Genomic DNA, 11,196 nt, shown 5'->3' with positions numbered 1-11,196 from the left:
AAAAAAAAAAAAGTTTCTCACACTCACAGGGGCAGGTCTACCCTGTTCTCTGGGGTCTCACTCAGTGACTTCGACTCAATGGCTGTGAGAGCAAAGCCAGCTTCTTAGGTGAATCCTGCTTCCTTGTGGGTTGGCATTTAAAACTCAAAGATGCAAAGGAATCACTTTGCACGGTAAGCATCCTCAGACTTCAGATCTACCCCCCCCGGCGTGTGGTCCATGCTGGAAAGTTCTGGTTGTTGGCAGAACATCCACAGACAAGCTCAGGTGATGAGGCCAGACCCACACATCCCGAGGAGAACCCCAAAGGAGGAGAGAAAGCCAAATAACGGACATTTGCCTCCTGTCCATTATTAAATGCCAGGGTGCTTTTTAAACAGGCGTTTATCAAAGCACCCTTTTGAGACAGACAAAACCCAATTCACAGCGCAGGAAATGGAAATTTGGAAACTTTGTCCAGGAGCAGACTGTGCGTCTGTGGACTGCCTTGCTCCCAGGTACAGGCTCAATGGTTACTGCCCAGCCAGAGAAGCCCCTCTGACCCACCCCTTCCCCTGAGGGCCTTTGCCCTCAGCCCTGATTTCTTAGTACAGGCAGACCTCAGGCATGTTGGGGTTCGAGCCAGACCACAGCAGTGCTGTGAAGATGGAAATCAACCCACTTACCTTTCTGGGTTTCTTAGGAAAGATAGGTTTGCACGGAACTTAGTCTCTAGGAGCCCTGGTGGTGGCTGAGTAGTGGTTTCTCATTGAACGGCTGACTGCAAGGCCAGCTGTTTGAAACCCCTCCACGGGGAACAAAGACTGGGCTTTCTACTCCCATAAGAGTTACAGTTCTACCCTGTCCTATAGGGTCGCTATGAATCGGCATCAACTCCATGGCAGTAGCCAGTTAGGTTTGGCCGGTAGTGTGCCATCCGAGGGCAAACCCACTGCCCTCGAGTTGAGGGCTCACAGTGACCCTGCAGGACAGGGTAGAACAGTCCACCACCCACCACCTCACCCCCGCCGCCGTGGATTTCCAAGATTGTAACTGTTTGCGGGAGTAGAAAGCCCTGAGCAGGGGTTGGTGGTTTCGAACTGGGGACCACAGTTCAACTTGTAACCACTACACCACCAGGGCTCCGTGACGGTGTGAGAATGTTCAAAATGTGACCGAGACATGAAGTGAGCAAAGACTTGCTGGATGCGGGCTTGCCACACACCTCTCATCTGTAAAACGAGGCACAACGCACCGAGGTACACCGCCATCTGCGGATTTCCGTCCTCCGCTCGCCTGTGTGCGGTACTGTCCTCCGGCCAGCAGAGGGCGCGCTCCCTGGCCCTGGGGTCCCGGAAACGAAGAGGCGGCTCTCTCCGCAGCCTTCGTCTCAATAGTTCAGTATACACTGCAGACCTCAAATTGTTATTCCGCAGGGCGTCGGAGCATCGGAGACATGCTTTGTTAGAACCTGGGCCTTCCCCAGCCCAGCCCAGGCACCTGGCCACAAACACTTGGTTATGTTAACCAATTAGCCTTGCTGTCACAACCAAAATAAGAATATGATTGTGCATGCAAAAATCAGAATACTGGCAGATTTACTTTAAACCTACCCCCAGTCCCCCCCCCCAAAATAAACTCAAACTGAGCTCGATTTATAAACTTTTATTAGAAGAAAGCAAAATTTAAAACATGCCCCATCATTGAAATTGGGCCCCCTCCCCCACATATATCCCCCACCATGGGAAAGCTACCTTTGTATCAGGTTAGGGGCAGGACTTGGGGCTTGGGGTCTCTGTTCTGGAGTCCAAGTTGGCTGTATTAGAGCACCCCGTTTGTGTAGGAGTTAGCACTGCCCTATGATCCAAGTGGTTGGCTGTTCAAAAACGACCAGCAGTTCTCCAGGAGAAAGACTGGGCTTTCTACTCCTATAAACAGTTACAGTCTTGGAAACCCATGGTGGTGGGTGGAGGGGTTGCTATGCGACAGCATTGACACAATGGCCCTTGAGTTTGGTTTGGGGTTTGGATGGATAATAGTGAAACCCAAAACCCATTTGCTGAGTGCCCACTAATTGGACTAAGCCTCCATTGAAGTCCTTCTGACCATTAGCCAGGAATGTGAGCAGCCTTGCCACAGACAGTTCATTGGGAAGTGGAGGGCCGTCACCCCCTGAGGGATTTGCCTGGTGTGTACTTGATGGAGATGACTATGCTGGGGCTTGCATAGTCATGAATCATGTCCTTGAGCCCCGATTGTGTTGATTGGATGTCCCTGGACCAGTTTTGTGAGCTCTTCTGTCTAACACAACATATGTGTCCCAAGCATGGTTCCATTCCCGCTCCTGTCTTCCCAGCTGTACTGTGTGCACTGATCTGCTTTTGTGGCAATTTCCTTAACCCTGCCACATCCTGTTTGTCTCTGAATCTCAGGGTAACCTTGGATACCATTGTGACCTCGTGCTGTGGTGGTCCTCACCCAGATGGTAGGTCTTTTGCCTCCTTAAGACTTAATGTTTTCTTTCTTTAAGTTATATTGAGCTTTGGGGTCTCTTTTGTACCCTAAAACAGGAATCCATCCCGAGGAAGAGGAGGGGGAGGAAGTGAATGAATCAGGAGTGGACAGACGGGAGGTGCAGCTTTGAGGCAGATGTAATGACAGACAGCCCCAGAGAACCCCAGCCAGCCCGTGGGAACCTTCAAGCCAAAATTGAAATTGTCCCCAACTGGGCCAGAGGGTTAAGCCTTATCTCCAGTGTGTTAGTATGGGTTGCCTAGAGAAACAAATCCAGAGACAATCATATGTGTATAAGAAAGAGCTGTATATAAAGAGTAATTGTATATTAAGAAAACATCCCAGCCCAGTCCAGATCAAGTCTGTAAGTTCGATATTAGCTCATATGTCTGATACCAGTCTGTAAATTCCTCTTCAGACTCATGCAACACATGCAATGACACAGAATGCAGGAAGATCACAAGCCAGTGGGGGGAAAGTCTTGCAGATCCAGTGGTGGTGGAAGCATTTAGAGCTGGCATGGGTCTCCATGTGGCTTTTCCAGCTCCAGGGCTCTGGCTCTATCAAGTGTAGCTCCATGTGGCTCGCCATCAGGGACGTCTCCCAGGGAGTGAATATGTCTTGCCTCCAGTGAGCTATTTATCTCTATAGCGCCTCCAAATGAGGTCATCAAGCTGTGACCCGATTGACAGGCTAAACTCCACCCCTTCACTCTTAATAGTCTCAAATTGACACCAGATTATGTAACTACCACACCCAGCATGGGGATGACAAGGAGCCTGGAAATCTCGGAGGGAGCTGACACTCGGGCAGCCTCCCGCCAGCACTCACCGCATCGTGGGAACGCATCCTTCATTGTAGGAGATCTGGCAGCCCAGTGTCCACCATCATGAGACTTCTGACATCCTTCAGGCCTTGCCACTGCCCTTCCATTATCAAGTCCCTGCCAGGCTCAGGTGGTGGAACACCGATCTTGCCCACTGGTTCTCTCTCTCTCTAGGTAGAACCTTTGCCGCCTGGCTGATCTCATGGCTAGGACGCATGACCAAAAGGGCAACCCCACCCCCCACCCCACCCCCGGAGAAACTGGTTGTCAGATGTAAGATCTAACCAGGGAACCAGAAGGCCCTGAGCCAGGCGGGGGCACTCTCCGGTGTGGTGGAAGTGAGGTGCTGGGCTTCGAGGGGTGACTGTGTACCTCGGTCAGCCTCACTTCTCAGCATCAGAGAAGTCAATGACCCACCACCACATTCTCACCACCCTCCATCCTCCCTCCCTGCTGCCTCGGTCCCGATCGCCCGTGGCACCACAGGGTACAGGAGCCCCTTGTCAGTGCCGTCATGCGGGAAAAGTGAGGTGCTCCTTTTCATATCAAGGACCAACAATGTGTTGAAAGACCTAGATTCACCTTCCCCCCAGCCTCCCAACTCTTGACACTCCACCGTCCGTCCACGGGTCGGCAACACTGCAGTTCTCCGAAGTCCCCTAAGGAATCACCTTCCTGGCCCTCGAAGCCACTGGTCACTAGCAATGTCTGCCCTGCCCTCTGCATGGCCAGCCCTGAGTTCTGCAGGTCTGGACACCCCTCTAGAGCGTCCCCAAGCCATGAGCCCCCGCCCTGCGTGCCAATGTCACCATGGCAGCTGCAGGGCCTTGGACTCAAGGCTGCCCTTCCCTTGGCAGCAGGAAAGATGGGCTAAGAGCCCCCTGCCTTTTGTCCCTGGTTCCTGGGAGAAAGCCTGCTACGCCTTTGGAATGTCCTGACAGATTCAAACCGGTTGCAGCGGTGGCATGACCACCTTTACCTTGGTACAGGGGGAGGAGGGGCAACTTCAGCTGCCCCGGGTGGAAGTCAGAGCCACCTCCACCCTCCGTGCTTTCACCGATTCCACACCAGCTATCCCTCCCTCTGCCAGCTTCGCTAAGGCAGATGTCAAAGTGGCCTAAAAGCACCAAGGCTCAGTCAGCAAGCCTCCTCCCCAGAGGCGCCCACTTCTTGATCCGTGGGCCTGGCTGCCACCATGTCTCTGCGACTGCTTCTCACTGATCACCACCATCTCCAGAGTTACAGCTCTCTCTGCCTGTCTGCTGGGATCCCCCTCCACTCAGAGAATTCCTTAGTTTTTGATGGCCCCTGAGGTCCATCTCTTGAATGACTCATTTTAAGCCTAGAGAGATGGGAAAACCGACCAATCCCCTTATAGGGTTTCATACACTTTATTTGTATGGTCCCACCTCCACCAGTGTGCCATGCACCTTATTTACATTATCATCGAGTAACCCAATCCAGGGTGGACCACAGACACCTCATTTACATAGCCCCACCCAGTCATCTGGAGGCTACTTGCAAAGACTATGGCAAGAAGAGTCATACTGACCAGGAATTCTCCGCACTGTAGCTGTTGGGTGGATTCAGTCCCTTAGTGACCTTACAGGACAGGGTTTCCAAGGCTGTCTGTCTGTCATCTTGATGGAAAGAGATTGCCTCATCTTTCTCCCTCAGAGCGGCTGGTGGATTTGAACTGCTGACCTTTTGGGACCACCAGGGCTGGGCTCCTCTGACTTAATGGAAGTGCCTGTCATTCAAGGAAGGAACCCTGGTGGTGGAGTGAGCTATGTGTGAGGCTGCTAACCACAAAGTCAGCAGTTTGAAGCCACCAGTGACTTCGAGGGTCAACGACCGGGCTTTCTGCTCCCAAAAAGAGTTACAACCTCGGAAACCCACAGGGGCTTCCACTCTGTCTTATAGGGTCACTGTGAGTCCGGTTTTTGGTTATTCAAGGTGAAGCAACGGACGGGGTGGGGCTGCCCCTCAATAGTTGTTGCTAACGAGTGGTCCTAGAAAGGCTCATCTTGTGATTAGGGGTTGGGGCCTTGAGTCACTTGCTCATGAGCCCACCTGTCGGGAGGAACCCTGGTGGTCTAGTGGGTCTACACTGGGCTGGTGACCCAGCTCCGCAGGAGAAAGACTGGACTTTTACAGTCTTGGAAACTCACAGGGGCAGTTTGTGCCCTGTCCAGAGGGCGGCTGTGGTCAGCCTGGGCTAGGTGGCAGCGAGTTTAGGGAGGGGATGGGCCTCAATCACAGAGCCAGTGATGTCATCTATCATCAGCGAACACCCCAGCCCCGAGTTGCTGGGTTGGCGATGGTGCTGTGTGTAGCTCTGGGCGACCAGTTCTACAATAGAACTCCTCATGATGCCGAGCTAGGGCCCACTCTGGCAGGCACTGCTGCCAATGCTTCATCCTCACGGCGTCCCGGGTGGTCACCCACCGCCATGGAGGCAGCCCCGACAAACAGCGACACTGCAGGACGGGGGCAGCTCGATGCTGACTCCTATGGGTCAAGTGAGCCCCAGCAGACTCCACAGCCAATGCTTTGTTGTATTTTATTGGGGGCTCTTACAGCTCTTATCACAATCCATCCATCCCCCCATCCATCCATTGTGTCAAGCACTTTTGTACATATGTTGCCATCATTTTCAAAATATTTTCTTTCTACTTGAGCCCTTGGTACCAGCTTCACATTTTTTATCCCTCCCTGCTGTAAGGGTTTTTGGGGCACGAAGCGGAATTAAAGATCCAATTGGTAAAGTTTTAGAAGCAGGCTTTATTGAGAAGCTTGCGGACGGGTTCAATAACTCACGTATTGAGCTAATGAAACCGCGCGAGGGGAATTTCTGGCTGCGTTTTTATATCCCCTGGTGGCAGGCACAGCTGCACACAGGGACTTCAAAGGGAAGCGCTCATTAATTTTATCTATAGGTCCGGGATGGGTGGAATAAACACATCTTCAAGGGATGCAGGGAAGTGGTCGTTAATCTTATCTATAGGTACTGGGGCAGGTGAAGTAAACATATCTTCAAAGAACATTCTTTCTCGGGGATATCTGGTTCTCAGAACTGGTGATTTTCAGCGAGGGGAGGGGAGGCCGATGTGAGGGAGGCCCATGAGAGGTGAGTTCTGAGACCCAAGAAGGTGCCGGATTCAAAATGGAGTCCCTTGTGCCAAGGCCAGACACCTGCCACTCTCCCTCCCTCACGAACCCTTGATAAACTAAATTACTATGTTCATATCTTACATCGTCTGCTGTCTCCCTTCACCCACTTTTCTGTTGTTCATCCCCCGGGGGGGGGGGTTGTTATATGTGGGTCATTGCGATCAGTTCCCCTTTTCTCCCCCTATCTTCCCCTTACCATCCTGGTATCATTACTCTTATTATTGGTCCTGAGGGGCTCATCTGTCCTGGATTCCCTGTGTTTCCAGCTCTTATCTGTACCCGTATACATGGTCTGGTCTAGCCGGATTTTTAAGGTAGAATTGGGGTCCCAATAGTGGTGGGGAGGAGGCCTTAACGAACCAGAGGAAAGTTGTATGTTTCATCAGTGCTATACTGTACCCTGACATGCTCGTCTCTTCCTTGTGACCCTTGTGTAAGGAGATGTCCAGTTGCCTACAGATGGGCTTTGGGCCTCCGCTCTGCACTCCCCTTCATCCACATGATATGATTCTTTGTTCTGGGTGTTGTTGTTTTTTTAATGACCGGCCTGTCGCTGTGTGTTCTGACCCCAATTGTTCTGCGTGAGCCCCATCCCACCTCCCTGGTGGGAATTGAACCCACATTTGTCTCAGAGCTCTCTAGCCTCACTGCCCACCTCTCAGAGAGCCCTGGCCGAGGGGCTGGAGCTGGCCAGGCCGGCATTGCCCCGGGGGAGGGTCAGGCTTCCGTCCAGCAGGTGCATGTCCACCTGGCTGAGGGTCTACCTGGAGACCCCCAGTCTGCCCTGGCTCTTCTCTTGCACATTTGGCCCCTGGCACAAAGGAGTGGGACCCCCTTCCTGACCCCAGAACCCCCAGCCCCACTCCAGACCTTTTGCCCTCGGCTTGGAGAAGTGGAGAGGCTGGCACTTGGAAAATAAACGCTCGCTGGTGGTTTATTGCCAGATGGGAGGGCTCCCCTTCCCCGTGCCCTGGGCAGTCTCCGAGGCTCTAGTCACAGCCAGGGCTGGCCTGGGGTTGGTCCGGCGTGAGGTGGCTGGTCAAGAAGCGCACGGCTGAGCGGATGCCCTCGATGGTCCGCCGCTCCACTGTCTCCAGCATGTTGGTGATGGTTCGCAGGGCTGAGCTCGTGCTTGCTGTCCAGCTGGAGGAGATGACCGAGCTGGCATTGTCCAGGAGGCTGGAGGCCGAGCGCAGGCCGGGCCCTGGGCTTTGCAGCAGGTCTGTCACCGAGCCCTGGCCAGTGGCCAGGAGGCGCATGGCCATGTCCAGAGTGGCCTCAGACCACACCAGGATGTCCTCCAGGGAGCTGATGGAGCCCTCCCCGCTGCCCAGCAGGCTGGTCATAGAGCGCATGTAATTATTCTCCTCGTCAGCCACGTACAAGCTGGGGTCCAGGGGCCTCAGGCCTATGGCCAGCGGGTGCAGGGTGGGTGAGGGGGGCGGGCTGCCCCCTGGGGACGACGGGAGGGACCAGGCCCGTGCCTCCCCGGGCGCCATCGGTTCAGGGCTCCTGGACCCCCGGCCTCTGGGATGCCACTGAGCTGTGTCAGCGTTGCCGGTGGCCTGACTCTGGGCGCTGGGATTCCTGGCCACCATGGCGAGGGGGGGCTGGCCGGTGCCACTTCCCACTGGCTGTGCCTCCATACCTGGGGAAGGTGGCGTGGATGGCCGGCTGGGGATACTCTCTTGTGGTGACTGCTCTTCCTGCGTGGGGGCCTGCTGCTGCAGAGGTTCCTGGCCCTGGCTTGTGTCGGCATCTTGAACTAGTGGGGCGCTAAGGGACACTTGCAGGGTATCCGGGACTTGGACGAGGAGCAGAGCTGTCACCTCCGTGCTGGCCTCCGGGGTGCCTTCTGACACCGACCTGGCCTCTGGGCTGGCTGGCTGGACGGGGACCTCATCCACCTCAGTGGACACGGCCGTGCTGCTGGCCTGGCCCTGAGACTCCGTGGCTGGGCTGGGCGGAGGCTGGAGGTCCACCACGCTGCTCAAGGAGGCCTGGGGGGTTACCATCTGGGGGGCTGCCGGTGCCTTCGGCCTCTCCCAAGGGCTGAGTGGTCATCTACGCCCGCTGGTGGTTTGAGGGAGTTGCCAGGGCCCTGCCAGGCTGAGCTACCCAGGTGGTGAGGTCACAGGGGACTCTGGGCAGCTGGCGATGTCACAGGCAACTATGGAGTGAGGGGACCAGTCTCCTGAGGGGCTGCTGGGGTCTGGGGCTGTGTGGGCAAAGGTGGGGCTCAACTTGGCGGTGACTGTCGGGGGGTCATGAGATGCAGACGATGACAATGGACATCCCAGGCCACCTCCGGGGCCCCCTTGGTCCATACTGCTGACTCCAGGTCAGACTCGGCTGACTTCAGCAGCCGGGAGGAGGAACAAGCAGCTACTGGCCCTGACCCTCTGGCTGAGTCTCTTTGAGGGTGGCAGGTGTGCTACCTGCCCGGGGGCCACTGGAAGGGGGTGCAGTGAGCAGTGTGTGTGGACCCTGACCCTTTGGCAGGGTGAGAAGCCAGCCGGTTGAAACACACATTTGAGAGCCCTATCCTGACTTCCAGTGAGGTGGCAGGTTAGTGTCAGGCTGCTAACCACAGTCAGTGGTTCAAACCTACCAGGTGCCCTGCAGGAGAAAGACGAGGCTTTCTGCTCCCGTAAAGATTTACAGCCTCGAAACCCACAGGGGCACCTACGTCTACGCTAGCCAAGGGTTGCTAACGATCCCAATCAACTTAGAAGCAGCATTGGGTTTGGGTCTTTTTGTTTTTTGGAGGTGGGGGGGGCTATCCTGAGTCCAGAGCTTGCTTCTCTCGCCGTCTCCCCCTCCTCTCCCAACTGGCCCACCCTGACCCCTACCTCACCCCAGCCCTGGGCGTTGGTGGCTCCCGTGCCTACCCAGGTCTCCCAGGCTGAGTGTGAGCTGTTGGCACAGTCTCATCTGTGAAAATGAGAAGCAGGGCTCTCGAGGCAGAGTTGTGATGGTTGCGTTTGTGGTCCCAGGGGCACAGTGTTCGGACCGGGCTTTCCTCAGCCGCTCGTTGCCACAGATGCGCCTCTGCCGAGGGGCCAGCCCTTTTGTCACGGGACAAGCACCCCCACTTCTTGGGCCCGTTGGGCAGAGGACAACCAGAGACCTGCAAGATGCCGAGTATCCTGGGGCCGTGTAGCTCCAGACCAACCTTCTGTGAGGATGCTGTTTATTAGGAAAGGGGTTCAGTGGAAGGTTCCAGCCTGTTGTTGGTGCACCCCGTGGGGATCAGCTGCTACCACTTCATGACTGCAAACAGGAACCCTGGTGGTGGCGTGGGTTTCACGTTGCGCTCTGAACCGCAGGGTCAGCAATTCAGGACCACCAGCTGCTCCGAGGGGGAGAGAGGAGCTTTTCTTTTCCCATAGTATCCTAGTCTGTTCTGTGGGGTCGTTATGAGTCAGACTTGAACTTGATGGTATTGAGTCTCATGGTTGACCATGGGCGAAGAAAGGAGACTTTGTCACCCAGTAGGTTAAGCACTGTGCTCCTAACCCAAGGTCAGCGGTTCAAACCCACTATGCTCCATGGGAGAAAGATGAGGCTCTCTGAGTGTGCACAGATTTCCAGCCTTGGACACACTAAGGGGCAGTTGGGCTCTGTCCCGTAGGGTCCCTGGGAGTTGGAATTGATGGCAGTGGATTCGGTCTTTTGGTCACAGGCAAGAAAGGAGCTAAACATCTCGTCCTCCCAAGGATGCTCTTGTATCGAGAGAGGGAGCTTCCGAGAGATGATGCCGTGAGTGCTGCCTTAGTCTTGTGGTGCTGCTGTAACAAACATCGACTCCCTCGCAGTGGAGGAGACTGGAAGTCAGGACTCGGGGCGCCCGCTCTAGGGGGCCAGCTTTCGTTCTAGAGGAAAGTTCTTGTCTTTTCAACGTCCGTGACCCAATACTGTCCGTCTATGGGAACGGGCAGCCTCGTCTTTCTGCCCAGGTCCAGCCAGCATGTTCAAACTGACAACCTTCCCATTAGTAGTTCAATGCTGCACTCACTGCCACCCGACTGTTGAGTCTATTTTCACTCTGTGGTGTGATAGCATGGATGGGATGTCCCTAAGAGTTTAAAAAACAAAGGAACAAATTCACTGTGGATTCTTGATGCACAGTGACCCAATAGGACAGGGTGGCAGAACTGCCCCTGACAGTTTCTGAGACATGACTCTTTACGGGAGGAGGGAGCCCCATTTCTTTCCCTCAGAGTGACTGATGGTTCGAATTGCTGACATTTTAGATCGCAGCCCAATGCATAACCACTCCACGGCCAGGGTTCCTTCCCGGGGGGCTATGAGACTGTACGTCTTTACAGGAGTCTCTGACCTCTTCTCTCTCCCTCGGGGAGTCCCGGGGCTGCTTAGCCAATCACACTGTTCATAAACCTGCCTCTCAGACTGGAGCCCTGGGTGGCTGCAGAACTCACGCCCTTCCACACGGACTTATTCCTGGGAGCGACGTGACAAGACTCAGCTGGACCGGCAAGAGGGCAGTGGAATGCTGGGGAGGCCCGTGCCCAGCGGTCTGCCGTGGCTGGGCGGCCACTCGGGGCTCTGCCGTTCCCTCTACAGTCCCAGGAGTGTCCAAGTGCTCCCTCCTGATCTCTCTCCCCCTGCGGCCTCTAGTTCTGGGCTCCTCCAACTCACTCACCGCCCTCAACTCAATACTGACTCGCCTGGACACTATG

At 55.1% G+C, this 11,196-nt stretch overlaps 1 protein-coding gene across 1 annotated transcript; it reads right to left on the bottom strand.

Moving 5' to 3' along the window:
• Positions 1 to 7,482: 7,482 nt before the first annotated feature.
• Positions 7,483 to 8,508, bottom strand: TEX44 (testis expressed 44). The gene has a single exon (XM_004701835.1). The coding sequence runs from the start codon at positions 8,506 to 8,508 to the stop codon at positions 7,483 to 7,485; it is 1,026 nt and encodes a 341-aa protein (XP_004701892.1).
• Positions 8,509 to 11,196: the final 2,688 nt, after the last annotated feature.

The sequence above is a fragment of the Echinops telfairi genome, unplaced genomic scaffold (assembly GCF_000313985.2).
Source record: "Echinops telfairi isolate 266 unplaced genomic scaffold, ASM31398v2 ScPeMD7_3;HRSCAF=10, whole genome shotgun sequence".
Taxonomy (NCBI): domain Eukaryota; kingdom Metazoa; phylum Chordata; class Mammalia; order Afrosoricida; family Tenrecidae; genus Echinops; species Echinops telfairi.
The sequence above is the reverse complement of the archived record's forward strand: the minus strand, read 5'-3'. Positions and strand labels throughout refer to the sequence as shown.

Coding starts and splice junctions, on each gene's coding strand:
- TEX44 (XM_004701835.1), bottom strand. CDS start 8,508: ATGGTAACCCCCCAGGCCTCCTTGAGCAGCGTGGTGGACCTCCAGCCT.